The sequence below is a fragment of the Poecilia mexicana genome, unplaced genomic scaffold, assembly GCF_051168715.1.
Source record: "Poecilia mexicana isolate PSO_F unplaced genomic scaffold, ASM5116871v1 scaffold_13, whole genome shotgun sequence".
Classification (NCBI taxonomy): Eukaryota; Metazoa; Chordata; class Actinopteri; order Cyprinodontiformes; family Poeciliidae; genus Poecilia; species Poecilia mexicana.
The window spans coordinates 30,525,980-30,545,756 of record NW_028263382.1 but is presented as its reverse complement, the minus strand read 5'-3'; the positions used below and the strand labels follow the sequence as shown (position 1 = coordinate 30,545,756).

The window sequence follows — 19,777 nt, the reverse complement described above, 5'->3', positions numbered from 1 at the left end:
CCATTTATTACAATGTACTTTTTTTTTTGTCTTGCAATATAAACTTCTCATATTCCAGGTCATAAATGCCACAACTTCATAAAAAGATTCAGAAACTGGGAGTGAATGCTGCAGATCCTTACAAAAAAAACAAAAAAACATTGGTCTATCACATTTTCTTTAGGACAATGCGTCCTGCCACACAAACAAACAATGTCCAACTTTCTTCCTCATACTGAAAACATTTTAGCCCTGTTAACGTGAAAGACTTAAAGAGAAGTTAGATGATACTGCTGCTTACGTACAGCTATTATGTGAAGACCTCCAAAGTGTGTTAGAGAACATTATTAAAAGAAATCCTTAACAAGACCTGTTCGCAGTTTGCCACAAGCCAGCTACAGGCAGCATGAAGGAACATTCCACTGTCAAATTAGACTAAAACTTAACTTTCTGGCTTGCATTTGGGCCAGACAACCAACACACATCCAGACAGTCCCGCATCGTTCCGCAGGGATACTTCACTTCATCAGAGATGGAGAATATGGTCAGAGGTGAAAGGAAGATGGATGGAGTTAAAAACAGGGCAATGGAAACCTGTTCGAAGCTGCAAACCCCTTGAGATCCCGCTAAAACCCATTGGGCTTTATGAGAGCTTTGCTTGTCCATTCTTGACTGAAATCTGACCCAAATAAACCCAAGTTACCTCTAAAAGCAGGAACTCTTTGTGCAACCTACTTTTGCTAAATTGCGGCCCTCAGTGGGATTATAACACTACATGGAGCTCAGACGGGGTTCATCCAAAATGCTCCATGTCCTTTTCTAATGTAAAGTAATTAGGATAATTTGTTTGCAGACAACACACAAACAAGATGGATGACTTTGTGCAAACTAATTAGTCTGTGTTCAATTCAGGCTGTCCTGGCTGTGATTCAAGGCGTTTTAGAAGTCTCAAAATGATGGGCTTGACTATGACGTAACCTGCTTTAATATACTTTATTTCACGTTTGTTCTGTTTTTGAGTGAGATTGTGTTAGATCCTACGTCTCATCGTAAATTTAGTTGAGTATTGGGGATAAAAGCAAATATTATTTAACTAATTTTAGATCCAGTCATGGTTCACAGTTTGTCTTATAGTCTGAGCTGCTTATTCCCCATCTACTTTCTTCTTGTAGTCCTATTGCCATCTGCAATAATGCACCGCCCCTGGTCAAAAACAACCAATCGGAGCCAAGAGGAGGGTCTCAGTGTTGTCAATCAAACTCATGTACACATCGCAGCTGTTTTAATAGCAGAGAAACAACTCACTGTTAAAAGAATGCTGTTTATCTGCCGTAATCAGTGGCCATGCTAACTAGCTTGGCATCATTGTGATGAACTAGTTGTAGCTGCAGAAAGCAGTGGAGAGTGTGTGAGCATGATTGACAGGGGTAACACACTCCTCCTGGCTCTGATTGGTTATTTTTGAAGAGGGAAGTGCCAAGCTGATCAGACCTGACTGAATGACTTTGGTCATTTCCTCTGCTGGCATTGCCGTGTTACAGGCAGAATACAATTCATCATGGTTCCCAACTTCTCGTTCTGTTCACTGATTGGCCTGGTTGAAATCCTACTGGAGAAATTCACCTCAGCGGGAGAAATCCCAGACGGAGGGAGATGAGAATCAAGCGGAGAAAGGCAAAGGCCGGGTTAAAAAGTTATCTACTGCAGCTTTAAGCCACTTTAAAACTGAATACAGTGTCCATATTAACTTAGTTATCTGAGACATTTCAAATTTATTAGGAATTTAGCAGAAAAATTTGAGCTAGACGTGAGTGAATCAGGAATTTCTTGGACATTAAGAAATTAAATTATAATTAATTAATTATAATCAATAATAATAATTTAAATTAATTAAAACCAATCTATAAAAGCAGAGTAACAGAGAGCCTGTGAAACTTGGGTTTTTCTCTTTTACGCCTCCACTAAATATTCAATATTTCTTACCTCAGTAAAATTTGACAATAAATATAAATGGGATACCAAGGGACAAAACCTTATCAGAGGTGCTTCATGAATATTTGTTTCAAGGTCACTAAAATGAAAAAGCCTTGATAACTTATGTTTTGTAGCAGGCACAGTAATAATTTGCAATCAAAATTCCTTGTGAGTGTGCAAACAATCTGCTCTATTTTAGCGACTCATTTGATTTACAAATTGTCTGCCAGCTTGTTGTCCCTTCGGCAAACAGGCTTTCTTCTCCCCCTCCTGGCGGCCCCCCGAGTTCTGGAATGACTTTCCATCCACATTTTCGACACTGAAGTAAATGCTTATACATTCTCCATACATGAATCTTGAAAAATAAATATGGTGTCCCCCGCCCCCATCTAACCTCCCCGTTCCCACAGTAACATTATTGTCTGCCAAAATGTTATTGTCTTGCTCCTTGGGACCCGAGTTCGTCCTTGTGTTTTTAATATGTGAACAAAAACAATCAAAGTACCCCTGAAAGGAATGGAAATCAGTGTGTAAGGAAACAAAAACAACTTTATTGGGGCTGAAAGGCTTCAAGAGGAGATGCTGAATGTGTTGGACTGTTGCTTTTTCTGCACAAACTGCTTTTCTTTTCTTTTCTTCTTTTTTCTCATTAAAACGAAACAGCTACCCAAAATATTGCTGCTGTAATCGCAGCTAAATGTTTGAGCTATTGTCTTGTCTGAGAGGGGACTCAATACAAACACATGCGATTTTTTTTAAACTTTTACCTGTAAAAAAAAAAAAGAGGAAAAAAAGCTTTTGTAAACCGTACATTTTTTTTCTTAACTTCACAGTGGTGCTCTTCTTTACTCAAAATCTGACTAAAACACTCTGAAATTTGTGTTGACAAAGTGCAGAAAAAGTTAAATTTTTTAAAACTTTTACAGAAAAGCAAAGATATCATCAGATCTTGCTGCGAGTTAGACCCAGCATGATGCGTTATCATATAAAAACTATATTCCCAAAGTAATATTTGTACTTTTGTTGTCAAGTGACAGGCACACTCCTGCTTCTGCTGTTTTTCTGCCAATAAATCAGCTGCAGCATCAGTCTCTCTCTGCGTCACATACATATTCATGGGTCTGCAGCACAGTAGCTCACTGAAGCATGCGCCGATGATGCTTATACACAATTTAAGGCTGTCATTTGGCTCTGGACAGAGCTGCAAGCTGCCACATAAAGAGCTGCTTCACAGTTTAGTTGATGACACCAGCAACATTTTTAACAACTTAATGATAGTGTTCCCATGGCCCAAAAGCCTCTTATAGGGGCGATTACCATAAAAACCACACACATACAAGAAAGCCTTTCATTTCTGTGAGCTGTCACAGACATTTTAAATTAGACATTTTTTTTTTTTTATTCACAGGTTTGTCATTCAAGTTGGCGTTTGGAATCGGAGGCCCTTGCTTTTTAATGTAAGAGGAGCTGCAATTGTAGGTTGCGGTTTTCGGGAACCTACAATGTCGTATACGACATGGCCTGATGGCCTGAATTACAATTCATTTCTGCAGTTAGGCGTGTTAACTCATGATAGGGAACAAAAAGTATAAACAGTAAAATACAGCATACATGTATCAGCAATACTGTGTGTAAAATCACCACGAGTTTGTACTCTTCACCAGCTGGAAAAACAAGAACAAACTTATTTAAACAAAAATACATAAACTACAAAGCAACTCGTAGCATTCAGTGGAATAAATAAAAGTGCTAATGTAATGTGGAAGATTATAGCAAAATCAAGAGAGAAAAATGGATCCCATAAGCTGGGATGCAGAACCACAGCTTCCTTGTTTCCTTTGTGAGTTAGTCCCCTTATGAAAGGTTTCAATGATAGTCTCCAGGAGTCATATTACCAACTAGACATGGACTGATGGATTCACAATCCTGATAATATCGATACTAAGTTGGTTTCGATAGTGTGATAAGATTGACTTTAGTTTCAGATTCCCTCTTGAAATTTCATTTTAATGAAAACAAATTGCTATGATTTGATCTCAAGCTATTGTTTTTGCACAACTGACACTGAAATTTGTTTTGTTCCTTTTCTGTTTCTGTTTATCATGTAAATATGTTACTAAGGTATTTTGTAGACACATATATACTTTATCTAAATTTTGTCCTAGGTTTTAACTAAATAGTTGAATGGAAAAAAGCCTCAGTAACTCCTAGAGGTCAGACGTTTGATGATGTATCGCACTTGAATAATAAGTTGGTATCAGTATTGATGATACAGGTTCTGTTTACTTGGTATCAGATTGGTACCACAATATGCAGTACTGCACACTTCTCATACCAACATACATAAAATTGACATTTCAGATTAAAAATTCAAAAGGTAGGTTTTCATCTTAGCTAATCCATGAAAATGAACAAAATAACACTTGCTATACATGTACCTTTTTATGATAGCGATTTAATGTGGCATAGTAGGTATCTTTAACTGAACTGACAAAATTAATATAAAAGTTTTCAATTGCATTTTAATTTATCGAAATTCAGTCTCTAATAAAGCTTCTAAAATTATTTTTTTGGTTTTGGTGTGCCATCACAAAAAAAAAAAAAAACATCCCTGACATTTCCTTCCCTTATGCTAGTTTTGCAATGATATAAGGAACATAGAAAAATGAAAAAAAGAAGAAACCTCACTCCTCCTTCTAGAGATAGAGAGAGGGGGGAGGGTAAACACACCCAGACAGCCAGAGCAATGTCTGACATCTCTGCTCTCTGAAAGAAGGAAGAACTTATCACAAAGCCAGTGCGACGGAACAGAAAAGAAACAGAAGGAGGGAGGAGAGAAGGAAGGGGGGAAGGACGAGGGGGAGAAATGCAAAAAAGGTTCCGGCAGAAAAAGAAAACACAGGAGTGAAAGAGATGCACAGGGAACACAAAGACGCTGTGTTCGTGTTAGGGAGCTGGTGAGAGCGATGAGAAAACCAGCAGACTTCATTCGCTGGTGTTGCTGAGCTGCAGCTCTCTCTCTCTTTCTCTCTCTCTCTCTCTCTCTCTCTCTCTCTCTCTCTCTCTCTCTCTCCCGGTGCCAGCTTGGACCGAGCTTTGGTATGATTTAGGGGAAACGGGGTTTCGGGCTTTTTTCCCCTTCTTCTTCTTTGATTTGGATTTGGAGCGTTGTGCTGCAGGAGTGGATTTGACCGTGCTGTTATTTCTGATTGAACACAGTGTGCGACGTGGAGACTCCTGCGGCGGCTGCTCCCCTTCCCCATTCCCCGCAGCCTCCGGCTCTGTTTGGGCTATGGTCCTGACTGAGAACCGGGGCATCACCCAGATGCACAAGTCCGACTGTGTGGGAGGGTAAAAGGCAACAAACAACAGCATGGGAGCGAAGCAGATGAAATGGTAGGACGCGGCTATTTAAAAAAAAAAGAAACATTATTATTCCAACATTACACGCCAAGCAGCCTACAGGCAGCTATTTTTATCGACATTGCATGTATTCATCAGCGGCAGAAATACACAGAGCATTAGGCCTGCATTCAGAATCCTCTCCTGATTTACATGTGGATCGTATTTATGCTCATAATAATTTATTTCGTCGTAAATTGAAGACTTTATAACCCAAAGGAAGCCAGCGATTGCTGCATGTTTACATTGCAGTGGATGTGGGTGTGACCGTTGGTGTCTGGGATATGAGCCTCCAGTGCCTAGCAACCACTGATGTATGTAGCAGAACTATTCTGAGCCACGTTATAATTACCGTTGCAGTGCCTTGCAGAAGTTTTCACAGTGCTTGGAACTTTTTGGGAGAACAACAAATATCTGAATATTTTATTAGGATCCATATGACAGAAAAAAATAAAAATGGCACTGCTTAATTGTAAAGCGTAAAGCAGAAGGGAAGCACATGTTTTCACAAATCTTTAGAAATGAATTTGAACAACATGAGGTGCATTAGTATTTGTATTTGTTAGCCTTTTTGGGTAGGTCTCTGCAAACTTTTGCTCATTCATTTTTGCATAGTGGGTCAAGTTCTCCCTCTCTAGCTAGCGAAGGCACATAAACATCAATATTCGGAATTAGACAGATTCTCAATTAGTTTAAAGCATAGATTTAGTCTTAGTCTCAATCCCAGCTTCCCTTGCCCTGCTGCCACCATGTTTCACAGATAGGATTGTGTGTTCAGGATGATGTACAGTGTTAGTTTTCCAATGCAAATTACATTTTTGCAAACAGGTCAGCAAATAAAATTTTTGTCTAATCCGTCCAGAACATATTCTCCATCTACTGACAACAAGTGAGCAATACACACTTAAAGTCTTATCACAATATTTTGTGGTGCTGTTGTGATAATGATAAAAGTGATGATAAGAACCATTTACTTCTTTTTTTGGGTAGCTGTATAACTGCAGGGCTTTGAAATGTCATAGAACATCATTAAACTCGCATTATGTAAAAAATTGACCCAAAATGTAATAAAGTCATTGAATGCATTTTTGTCTTGAATGACATGCAGGTCAGTACCAAAGGTTCTGAAAAGGAAACTAACTGACCAAAAGTTTGACATTTATCAACCAAAGTTTCAATTAATTGGAATTTATCGTGAAATGGTAAATTAAATCATTAAGTAAAATAAAATCAGTAAGTAAATGATAAATAACACAATAACTATCCAAACCTACCACCGACTTGTTATTGTTAGCATCTTAAAAATACTTTCAAAGCGTGAGATAAATGCACTTTTAAGCTAAAAAAAAAACACAGAGTAATAGAGTAAGGTAACAAGACATTTTTCCTATACTACTACAAGGTGGAGAAGCTTTGTTGGCCACAATTAATTTTAATAGCTGAGCACCGCTGGTTAGAAACATTGAGGTCAGTTGTGAACTAGATGAAATGTTTTTCTTTTATAAGTAACAAAGTACCTTTAAACCACATATTAACTGTGATGAACAAATGTGCATTCTCAGTCATTTTCCTCCAGAGCTTATTAAATCCTGTTAATCTGATGCTACTAAAGCTCATCCTGTGCAAATCCCATGCAGCGCCTAATCTCCGGCTCAACCCATATGCTCCCGGTTTGCGTGGTATTTGTTCCGTTCGTAACACCAGAATGGCTTTTGGAGTAATGGCGTCTGTTCCAAAAGCGCCAACAGATGCAGAGACGGTATTTGCAGGAGCCAACAGCTCCTTGGTCTGCTCTGGAAAAAACAGTTGAGGATAATTACAGCAGCATCTGATAAGATGCTCACTTCCTGCTTTGACGTGGCCTCAAGAAACATCAGTGGGGATACTAAAATCTGATACTTTTATCCTTCTCAGGGAAGGCAGACATGTTTTAGGAGGTCATCATCTTCTATAAAACTGGATTAAAAGAGGACACATTTGAAATTGAGGCTCTTACATGTGCCCCTTCAGTTATTTCATCCTATATACACACATAAGGTGAAGTTTTTTTGTTTCTTTAAAAATAAAAAAAATAAAAAACACAATTTGTTCGACCAGGACCATCTCACATTCCATAAAGCATGTTCAGCTGATGGTGAACACTTCAGACAAAGGATGAACATAAGTTGTTTTTCTGAATCGTTTACATGCGTTCAGCTTAAATGTTATTCATGTTTTTTTTTGTTGCTTTTTTTATTATACCATTGAATTAGACTATCATACAACTTCAGGAATATTTTTAAAGATGCTGCCAGAACTTTAAATGTTTGGTTTTTAGTTTTTTATTTTATTTTCTCAAGTCAAACAGAATCAAAATTATACATAGACTAAAAAGCCAGTGCCCCGGTGCCCTGGAAAATGTTCATAGGGGTGGCCAGATCCCTAAGAAAAATTTTTTAAGGTAGCACACCAAAAGGAAAATAAATTATTAAAACCAAAAAACATATAACTACATAAGTGTAGATATAGGTCAGTCCATCCATCTTTATATCTGTAATCCACAAAAAACTTTTTCCTTCCCTTTGATTTCAGTTTCACAGTAAAAATGTTGACAAATCTATATTATAAATGTCAAAACCTTCACCTCGTTTGAAGAATTTTAGTTTTTAGGTCTTTATTTTCATCTTTATTATTAAACCGTTCTTTACCTTGTGGATTAAGAATGGTTTAACATATAACTAGGTTTTGTTTAAATATGTTTTGACTTGTTTTAAATAACATAACAGAAGCCTAAAACAGCAATTCAGTCACGTAGATAAAATAATAGTGAAAAGAAAACTCACTTCAGTTGAAACCAATAAACTCTGCGTTTTGTCTGCATGCTACTGTGCTAGCATCTGAAACGTGAGTGTTGGCTTCTCAGCAGCTTCCCTAGTTCAGTTTCACATGCTGCTGCTGGTTCCTTCAGGCATGATTCCAGTTTAGCTGAAGATATTGCAGGAATGTGCTCAGTTGGTTTTAAACTGGAGCAGCGTGAACTCCAAAGTGACACAAATGTTTGCTCTCTGTTGTGATGTTTGCTTGTGTTGAGTAATTCCTGCAGATAAGCATAAAGCCTGGTCATATGAAGTCGAAATCGTGCTGCTTATTTATGGGAAGAAACATATTTAACCGCGCAAATAGAATCCCTCGGGCCATTCTTTGGTTTCTCCGTACAGCTTTCTCCCACCGCTAAGCCGCTGTTTTTTTTGTTTTTGTTTTTTTTTTGTTCCTCACATTTTTTTCTTCCCAGCAGCAGGGTGTTGAGTTCAGATGGCTTTTTTTTTTGTATCTATGATTTTTTTCCACGCTGAGTGTTTCTAGATTTGTTTTAGTTGTCCCAAAAATTAGGTGGAAACTTTGAGGTGATTCAACTTTCACTGAAGTTTCCAAATTTTGGAGTTATTTGCCTTTAAATACTAGACAGGAATTCTCGCTGCCTTTTCTTAAGTATCTTTTGCCTGTAGCTTTTGGCATCGTCTTGTTTTTTGGCTGAATTTTTGTTAATGTTTTACTAACATATATTTTTTGGTTTTGTGTCTGTCATTTATCTTATTTTTGGACAGCCCCTGGGTGAACTTGTTTTAAATTTCTGTTGTACAACTTAATCTCTGACCTTTCTGATGTTTTTCTTGATCTTTATGTAGCTACACCAATATTTACTAAAATAAGAAGACTTGTGCTCATGCCTGTTTTCATAACAAACATCGCTGTATGATAAATTGTTCCAGTAATTATTATTGTTTTTGACATAATTTTCAAGTAATTTATTGATAATGTCACAGTAATGCAAGTTCACCCTTTCAAAAGCCAATGAAGTTTAATTTCGTAAAGCACATTTAACACTGGAACTGGAAGACATTTTACAAATTCGTAATAAAACACAACAATCAAAAACAAAAAATAAAAAGGAAATCAGACACTTGAACCAAAACCATAAATAGAATGGTTTCTGATGTCTCCTTAAGCAAAATTGCTTTTCAAAGAATATTAATCATCTGATTGGAAATCAGAAATGCACAATATATCAGCAACAATTTTCAATTATTGGCTGGTATCAGTCATTTTTAACATGTCAAAATAAAAAAAAAAATAAAAAAAAACTTGGTTGATGTTATATTTCCAACTTGTTGCTGTTTGTTTCTGGAATGGATTGGTCATTTAGTATTTGTTTGGTCATGTGAGCGTGACAGTCATGCAGCACAGGATTGTGGGTAGTTTAACTAAAGCAGAACAACATTGGTAAAGTCCAGTGGTGTGACCATTTTTTTCAGTGTTGAAATGAGAGTGAAACTTAAAGATATAATACATGCAATGTCTGTAAATATCGGTTCTTGGCCATAATGGCAATATTAATATCGAATATTGACATCGGCCCAAATATTCAAATCGGTGCATCTCCAACTACATGATGGTAATTGAATGAACTGAATTAAATTTTTTGGGGCGTTAAAGCAGAGGAAGTTTGTGCTTGTGATGTCAAAAAAAAAAAAAAGACGAAAAAATGAAACGCTGCAAGAAATACTTTTGCAAGACCGGATTTTATTTATCAAGATTATAAATGATCTGGGTTTAAATTGCTTTCTCAAGATGGGAGTAATTCAGATTTTCATCTGGCAGAAGTGAAATCACCAATCTCCATTTTTACGTTTGTAGGTTTGTTTACTGCTCTCAGCTTGCCTGTGTACAAATTTTCACCCCCCTGCCTGTTCTTACCATCTGTTTCAGCCTGAGCTCCGCCAGTCCTGCCCACTCCCCCAAAGAGGAATACGTTATCGCCCAGTCCGCTGAGGCCCCCGCAGGAGAAGCGGCCCCTCATCGGCCTGATAACCAGGGGGAAACTCTGGAAGACAAATCCGAGCCGACAGAGAGGAAATCTGTCCCGGGTCGGTCGGCAGCACACAAACTCTCGTAGAAGCCAAATATCATGTCATTTCAAAAACAAGCATCCGAGCTCATTCTCCCTGTCTCTTCCTCTCAGAGGATGTGCCGCTCTGTGGGTTGTGTCCCACACTCAGCCGTGATGGGCAGGAGGAGGAGGAGAAGTCCTGGGAGGAGCAGCTGGACGTCCACCAGGAGCAGTTGGAGAAGGAGATGCAGGAGGCCAGGAGGATGGTGTTCCGGCTACAGGTAACTCCGGGTGATAACGCACCGGAAAATGGGCCGGACTCGGTATGGAGGCAGAACAGCTGCAGACAAACGCAGCATGTGATGAGATTTCATCCAGGCCGAGCTAGACTTTTTCAGTGGGTTGAATCACACCAAGTAAACAGAGATAAGTTGAGAGAATTGGAGGATTGACCTTTTTTATTTATTTTTTTTGCATCAATCTTCTCAGATCTAAACTCAGAATTCTGAGTTCAGAGTGGGAATTATGACATGAAAGGTCAGAATTCTGAGATCAAAGGTCATAAGATAAGAGCCTCAATCCTTTTTTTTTTCTTCATTGTCCCTAATCCTTTCCTGCACTTAGATAATTAATCTAATTGGTTATTTAATTAACTGCTAAATTTGAACAAATTTGTATTTTTGGACTATCAGCATTCCACACTGTTCAGACACGATGTGATATAAAAAATGGACTACAAAAAAAAAAAGAAAATAATATGAATCATATCCTTTTTTTAACTTAACCAAACATCCACCTATCTTGTCTTTATTCATTTACCCATACTTTGCATACAGATATTAATATCTAAGGATGATTTAGAGACACTATTTAACCTGACATGCACATCTTTGGACTGCTAGAGGAAGAACTAAAGCATGCATGGGGGAGAACATGCAAACTCCGAGCAGGAAGAGTCTGTGCTGGGATTTGAACCCAGGACCTTTTAGCTGTAAGGAAACAGTGCCAACAAATGTGCCTCTGTGCAGCCTTAGCTAAACATAGTACAAGTACATTTACTCAGAACAGACACAAAAAACAAAAGCAGTGTTCTTCCTTTGTAGTTAAAAATAGAGACATCCATTTCTTCTGTTCAGCAGTGCAGCTGCAGAAATACATAATAAAACAACAACACTGTAAAAAACACTATAAATAAACATGTCTGAGGACTCAGAGGTGTGTTTTCTTCCACATACAGTAGTCAGTTTGATATCATTTTCTATTTAGCTCAGTTGTACTGCCTTGTTTCTCAGACTCCTTGCAAAGGTATTCATACCCCTTAAAAGTTTTTCACATATCAATTCTTCCAGACCACTGAACTTTTCTGGTTCTAGTCTGCTGTGCATCCTCAGAACAAGAACATATCACTATAGAAGAGTTTCATACCAGATGATACTGATAATTGATTCAGGTTTTTTTTTTTGTTTTGTTTTGAATATCTGAAATACTGCCAAACTTTGGCGTGACATTTCACCAGGGATGCACCGATCCACTTTTTTTCACTTCTGATACAGATACCAATATCTAAACTTTAGCATAAGGCAATACCAATCCGATACAGAAAAACATTGCTGAATTGACTTAGTCTTTCTTTTTTTAAACACAGGCATAAATGTACTGAATTATAAATTGATTTATACCAGTACAGCACACTAAAGTACTAAATAGCTTCACAAGCTTGGTGAAACATGCAAAAATAACAACTTTTATCTATTTAGTCATGGAATTAGGAATATAATATATGATAAAGAAACTAAAACTGAATAAAACAATAGGTTGGCCGTCTTGGTCAAATGTAAAAAATAAACTGCAACAATAATTCAGATGATTCAGAAAGCGAAATTAGAAATTTTAAGTATAATGTAAAATAAATAATAAACCTTGACACCACTCAGAGCACAAAGCATAGAATTAGACTGCATAGATTTGCTCTTATGTGTTGGGAAGATTGTCACCAATACCCGATCTAGAATTTTTTTCAATATCGGGGCCAATACAGATACTAACATCGGATCGGTGCATCTCTGGTTTTCTCTCTATGCCATTGTTTATTTCTAAGCAAGTTATGAGGCACGGTGGTGAAACCTTAAACCGCTGCTGCGCTGGTTACTCAGCAGGTTGGTTGCTTGGTAACCAAAAAGCAATGCCACTCACCTTGCTAGCTGACCGTGAGAGGTTGCGCAGCTAAAGCCTTTCCCTCTGCACATCCCCCAGAGCGCTTTACGGTTCTTGATCAGAGTTGTCCATCAATCCATTTTCTTTAACCCTTGTCCTTAGTGGGGTCAGGAGGGGTGCTGGTGCTTATTTCCAGAGAGACATTTTGGGCGACTGCGACCCTGGATAGGTTACCAGTCCATCGCAGCAGAGTTACCCTATATATTGAATATTCTGTCACATGTATATTGATTGATGTATTGTCCAGTCCTAAGACAACACCAACGCTGAATTTTGAGCTGCGTTCCTTCTCCCATGTTGTCCCCCTCAGGGTCTGCTGCTGCACGGCTCCCTCCCGGAAGAGGACCAGGACGAATCCGGGAGCTTCGGAGATGGCCGGACGACCGCGGAGCAGCAGCTGGTACGGTCCGGTTCCCTCTCTCCCTCTATTAACCTGAGAAGGCCTCGCTCGGTCGCAGATCTTTCGTGAAACGCCCGCGTCAGGCCTCTTCTCCCTGTGATGATATTTTTCAGCCGTCACTCCCTTCTGGGGTGTTGGTTGGAGAAGCCAGCGAGCCGATGAATTCTCTCTGATCTGCCGGCCCGCTGTCACGCGTTTCTGTTGCCTCTTCATGCGTTCTGACATTTTCTCCCCTTCTCTAATTATCCTGTTCATGCGCTCTTCCTTTGAAGGTTCTAATCCGCAGTCGTCTGGACCAAAGCATGGAAGAAGGCCTTGATCTGAAGGTACAGTGAGGAACTGTAATTGCAATTAATATAGATGAGCTTCCTTTTGTGTAATGAGGGTGTTCGCACGTGTGTGCGTGTGTGTGTGTGTGTGTGGCTCACAGAGGGAGCTCCTGAGGCACAAACAGGAGACGCGACACATTCAGGCCATCAAGGTAAAACCTCTTAACTTATCTTTGGGACTAAAGTGGAGTGAAGGACGTAAATCTTTTTTATTATTTTTAAATGGATGAGGCGATATGCACTTGAAGCTTTATCACAATGTTCTGTTGTGACCATAAAATCTATTGGTTGCATCTTTTTTTAGGTAACTGTGTGGCTGCGTATGTGTGTCACAGCAATTATAGCCCCACAAACACAAATATTGTTCCTGAAACGCATTCCCACTTGTAAGATGCTTCTCTAGGACACCAGAGATTAAATTAAATCATCATTTGAAAGCTACTTTTTGTGTTTACTCAGGTTATCTTTGTCTTATACTGCAATTTATTTGATGGTGTGAGACATTAAATTGTGACCAAAATGTAAAAACCTGAAGAACTCTAAAACTGAGAAATCCTTTGTCTTCACAGTCGCTGAAGAAATATATGACAGTTCCCACAACAGAAATAGTAGTTTTTAATGCAACAAAAATGAAAAAAAACAAACATATATATATATATATATAATATGATTCTTGCATACATATCAAAACATATGTTTATTAAACTTAAAACCAGTGAGTCGAAGTAAATGCTGTTTCTTGATCCATTTACAGACTTAAAATGGTGGAAATTTAGTTTGATTCAGTTGATTGTTGCGTCTCTGCACATATAAAGTTTAGGTTTGATTCCTTAACAAAAAGAAAAAAGAAGAAACTGGACGGCTGTTGATGAGATGGAAACAATTCACCCGCCTTTGCGCTCTGATCTCTCTGATCTTCCCATCTCTCTCATTAGGATGCGCTGCAGCAGCGCCTGTCAGTGCAGGAGGACGCCGTGCTGCAGCTAAAGCAGGAGCTACTGAGGTGCAACATGGCCAAAGATCAGTTGGAAGGAGAAAATGTGAGACAAGCGATGATTTCCTTTTTTGACCTGATAAAATATCTGGCTGGGATACAAGTGTACGTGGAAGAAATCTATCTAGAGCTTACCGTATTCCACACTCTGTCCGCCTGCAGGAGGAGCTCAAATGTAAGCTGAGTGAAAGGAACAAATTACTCACTGAATATGAGGTACAGCTTTTCATTATTTACACCGTAATGGATTTTCTTTTCGCATGCAGGTAATCACTTTTGTCGTTTGTATTTTTTATTTTTTTTTCTGACTGTCTGTTTTGTCAAAACCACATCAGCAGCAGCAGCTGGGGAAGAAGGACAGGCTGCTGCTGCAGCAACAGAAGCCCGATGAAAGTCAGCACAAAGCACACGAAGTCGGCCACGGACGGGTACGGAGGGCGCCGCGGTTGCAGCGTCGCCACAATCCAACATTTCAGCGTGAATAAACCTAACAATCATCAGAGAGCTTTCGCACATGACGGGGCGCGCATTTCTTCTTATCATAACAACAAATCATTTAGACAACGGAACCACTGATGCATTTAGACAGTGTCAAGCTTGAAAACAAAGCTGTGTTTTCTCATTCAGCTCAGCGTTGTAGGCTACAGAGACCAGTTCCCACTGCAGAATATACAGCGCATTAATCAGAGAAGGTTTTTTTTTTAGCCTTTTTTAATGAATTTCCTGAACTAGGGAGCTTTTCTTGAAGCAGAATTACTCAAAAATAAACACAAGTGCTCCAAGTTTTACTGTAACTTCAAACATAGCATGTAGAGAAACAAAGCGAGTCACTAATATGTTTATAATGAGTTTTTGACAACAATAAAGCTCTTAGTCTGGGGAATAAACTTTTATATAATTTTGTTTTAGGTGCATTCAGAGGTTTGGTATAATATTCCATTTTCATTTCAGTGATTTATTGACTTATTTGAATCGTTGACTTTGGAATAATAATGCTACATACAATTTAAGTGAAATTTAAAAAGAAGAACTTAGTGCAGTTTACATTGAATGTCTGGTCTTTGATACATAGTCAAATATGAATCTGAATTATACCAGATAATTAGAAAAACCCTGCGTCAAGATTCTACTTGTCGAGGAACATGATTGAGGTTGTAAAAATATATTAGAGACTACATAAATATTTTTAACATGTGAGTTAGTTAAGATAATAATAATTTTAAAAAAGCTCCAAATTAATTGTATTTTTCCCACTCTACCATGTCTCCATCTTACAGACATTTAGAGGTGAGAATGGTGGCTGTGACAACTTGGTGGTGTCCACTTCTCCTTCAACATTTCAGCACAATGCACAAGTACGTGTCAGTTTTTGGATTTTTACTACTTTTTAATTATAAAAAAAGAGAGAGATGTGCAGAATTCTAAATTCTACAGATTTCTGAATTTTTTTAGAGCTGTATAATGATTTTTATGTGATTCTGCTAACATGTTGCAAAATGTTATGCAGTGTGTGTAAAACTGGGACAAGAAAACGCTTTGGGGAGTCATTCAGAACACTTTATAAGGAAAATACTGGAAATACTAACAGTTTACAGGGACAGTAATATGTAAAGTTGACTTTTTTTAGCTTTACATCATAACATGTTTTAATGTTATGATGCTGTGGATATTTTATATCTGCTGTGGAGAGAGCAGTTCACTCTGCCATTATCTGCTGAGTTAGCAACATCAGAGCCAGTCATTAGAAAAGCTAACTAAGCTGATTGTTTAGAAGGCTGGGTTTGATCTGGCAATATTTCTTTACTGGTATTTTGATGATTTATTGATGGTGATGTTCTTTGTCCTGGAGGTTGAAAAGCCTCCTTGCCATCTCCATCATCTTTAGCTTCAACTCTGTGAAAGTGAACTGAACTGAGTCTGTTTTGCCACAGGGTGAGGAGCTGCAGCTCGTCAGGGAAGCGCTGCGCAGTTTGAGGGACAGTTTCTCGGGTCATGACCCCCAGCATCACACCCTGGACACTTTGGAGCAAGGCATAGCGAGCCTCATGGACCGACTCCACTCTTTGGACAACCAGCGGAGACAGAAGAAAGGAGTACGAGCAGCTACACACGCTGGCTCTGAAATGTTTTTTTTGTTTTGTTTTGTTTTTGTTTTCAGCAGGTGTTTACCAGGAGTAATTGTATAATATGTTTTTCTTCTAGGAGGAATTTAAATCGCCAGGACGCAGAGCCAACTCGACAGACCGTGACTCCTGGCCGCCGAGCTCCAGTAAGACGAGCAGAATCTTTGTGTTCTGTTCAGAGTTCGTCATCCCCAGCAACATTCTAACTTAAATCAAATGATCCCCTTTACTACACGTCCACATGTGTGAGGTGGATCATCAGAACCATTACAGAGTTAGATTTTTTTTTTTTTTTAGTTAAAGTTATTTGTGTCATTATTTTTCAGAAGTGGCGCACTCGCACAGCAGCCCGGGACTAGACGCTGTCGTCTCTACTAAAGTGCTCTACTTCACAGATCGCTCGCTCACTCCGTTTTTGATTAACATCCCGAAAAGGTACCAAAAAAAAAAAAGTTTGGAATAGTAATGATTTTTTTTTCTTTTTTTTTATGGAAGTGTATTAGGGCCATACTAAGAAAAAAATAACATAAAAAATAAAATTACAAAAATAAAGTCATAATATTCTGAGAATAAAGTTGTAATGTCACTTAATCCGTAAAGTTTGATGTCATTCTCATAATGACATCAAACTTTACTCTTGTAATTTTATTTTTTAAATTTTTTTAAAGTGACCCCAATGCTGTCATATATTCCTTTCCTGTAGGAAGATATATTTCTTATATCCAATTTCAAAAACAAATTGCTTCTGGAGAGTTGAAGCCTGATTGAGGCATGTCCAGAGCTTTAAACTGGGATCTTTGGCAGCTTGTGGTTTATCCTAGTAAAGCTTCATGTTTCTTGGCATGTATGGATGCATAGATCATGACTGATCATGACAATGTGTGTTTGCAGGCTGGGTGAAGTGACACTGCGAGACTTTAAGGCTGCTGTAGACAGACAGGGCAATTTCAGATACCACTTCAAGGCTCTTGACCCAGAGTTTGGCACAGTGAAAGAAGAGGTAGGTCACTCATTTTAACATCACTTTCAATATCAAAAATAATAATAAAAACTTACTCCACTTCTCTTCCAAAAATATCCATAAATTCTGTCACATGTTGTCAGGTTACAAAACAAAATTTAATGCAACTATTGGGATATTACATGCCCAGTAGCTTTCAAGAAAAGCTGTTTAAGGCTTTTATACATAAAAAAATCTAACCAGATAATTTTGGTCTAGTTTCTATTGCAAATATCTTTGAACACTTGAAATAAGACAAAATTAACTTACAAGCAAATTTTCAGCAAGATATAGGAGGAACCAGACATTTTTCACGTTATTACGTCTGGTAATGAAACTTAGCACTTTTTCATCAATATTAAGGAATTATTGACTTAAAAGAAGCACCTATATATTGCTGAAAAGGTACTTAGAAGCTAGTTTTGTTTTATTTTAATTATATAAATATATTTGGACTAGACTTTAGACCAAAAATACTTGGCAAAATTATGTGTTCTTGTAACGTCCAGGAAGAGGAAAACCTTAAACATACAATTGGAGTTACAATGTTGTTCTATCACCAGCCTAGCTAAAAACCAGTCCCTTGTAGGGACAAGGTGGTTCCATACAAGGGATCTGGATCCTCGGCTATTGACAAATTATTGCTTGCTGGATGTGTGGACTGTAAAATTTTTAAACGATTGGATCTGATTTTATCCAGTCGCTGATGTTTGCTATGACATGCGTAATGTGCTATCTCGATGGTATACAGGAAATATGTGGGTAGAAGGGGGCGATATTCAACATGTTACATTGTCTTGGCCTGATATCGCGGTGTGTGTGGTGTTCTCATGAGGATAAACAACAATGCCCGGAAACATGAAGGGGGAATTCAAAATATACAGAGACAAAACCACTGCCATGGCGGACCAGAAACAATATTTGCATTGTTTCTTTCCAGAAACCTTTGCCATAGCTTCTTCCTAGTCTACCATGTTTGTTTACTCTGAACTCACATTTGACCTTGAGAGGTTTTGAGAGATTTGACAGCTGGGAAATTTGGCTCAATGGGAGAAATCCCAGCCTGATTACTGGAGAGAGATGAGAATCAAGCGGAATTGCATAAGAATAGTACATAAAATTCCCCCAAAAACACATCAAAATTTGTGATTGTGAAAAGTCCAAGGGGTATGAATATTTTCAGTTTAAGATAACTGTAAATGCCGTTTTTGTTGGCTGTTCAGGTGTTTCAGGATGGAGCAGTGGTCCCCGGCTGGGAGGGGAAGATCGTGGCGTGGGTGGAGGAGGACCACGGCGAGCGGAGGTAGAGCCAGAGATCACCACTACAAACCTCAACCTACAGCATCAAGAATTTAACCCAAAACATTTGTTGTGCCACTAAAGGGGGAAAAAAGCTGTTAAACAATAACTGGGACCAAGGGAGATAACACTTTTCACACGCAGCAACGCTGGAAATGTTTCACACCAAGAAAATGACTCGACATTTGGGTACTGCTATATTTAATAGAATTGCATTTTACACATTGACACCAGCTTGAAAGTAAACATGTCCGACTACAGTGTTAACGGCCAGTAATGTGATACTTGAAGCTTTGAACGTTAAGAAGAAAAAAAAAATGTTGTATGAGTTTGTTTTCATGACGGTTGTAATCTGTTCACTGAGTGCAGACTTCAAAGATACAGTGTTGACATATTATACAAAGTTCCATATTGCCAAAAAATCTTGTTGCTCTGCATCAATTTTGACATTTTAATAAACTTAAATTATTGCATGGAACGTTTTCTTGACCATTTTCCCCCCTAAGTAGAAACACTTCCTGTCCTGTCAGAACTGCAAACCCCCAAAATCTTACCAGGTAATTCACTAGTCCAACTATCTTGATATAAGACAAAACTAATTTACAAGCAACTTTTCAGGACAAAACAGGAGTTTGATTTAAGTAAATAATTTCTTAATATTGATGAAAAAAAAACTAGTTATAAGTAAAATGATCTGCCAGTAGACCAGGACATTTTGGCTTCTAATAGTGGAAAAATGTCTTGTTCTACTGGTAGATTATTTCACTTATAACTAGTGTTTTTTCATCAATGTTAAGGAATTATTTACTTAAAAAAAGCTCCTATATCTTGCTGAAAAGTTACTTGTAAGTTAATTTTGTCTTATTTCAAGTGTAGTAAGACATCTGCACTAGAAACTAAACCGGACATATTAGATTTTGTGTTTTTGCCACAGGCTTATTGTTCAACGGAGATCACTAGTATCAAAAATCCTCTCACAAAATAAAACTAAAACATACATTCCTCATGTAGTTCTTCAGAACACAAATTGTTATTGATGTTAATAAATCTTTTGGTAGGCAGTGGATTTAAACTTGTTCCTGCACATCAGCCAACATAGCACACCGGGACAATCTAACACATTTCTCTGTAGAACATTCTGAAAATAGATCAATTTACAGCTCTGCCTCAAACTACAATCAAAACAGCTTGTTAGA

At 38.1% G+C, this 19,777-nt stretch overlaps 1 protein-coding gene across 2 annotated transcripts; it reads left to right on the top strand.

Annotated features, from left to right (window-relative positions):
* The first annotated feature begins 4,265 nt into the window (after positions 1-4,265).
* On the top strand, positions 4,266-19,054 carry dixdc1a (DIX domain containing 1a). Of its 2 annotated transcripts, none has more exons than XM_088012057.1 (16): positions 4,266-5,052; positions 5,173-5,349; positions 10,102-10,259; positions 10,355-10,503; positions 12,747-12,836; positions 13,109-13,162; positions 13,267-13,317; positions 14,101-14,205; positions 14,322-14,375; positions 14,498-14,587; positions 15,437-15,514; positions 16,091-16,252; positions 16,362-16,428; positions 16,609-16,717; positions 17,174-17,282; positions 18,506-19,054. In XM_088012057.1, exons 2-16 carry the CDS (start codon positions 5,327-5,329, stop codon positions 18,587-18,589), a joined length of 1,383 nt encoding a protein of 460 aa, XP_087868183.1. In that variant the 5' UTR covers positions 4,266-5,052; positions 5,173-5,326; the 3' UTR covers positions 18,590-19,054. The 2 variants fall into 2 exon arrangements, with proteins under 2 accessions (XP_087868183.1, XP_014842295.2); XM_014986809.2 differs by having other exon boundaries at positions 4,267-5,052; positions 14,495-14,587.
* The last annotated feature ends 723 nt before the right edge of the window (positions 19,055-19,777 follow it).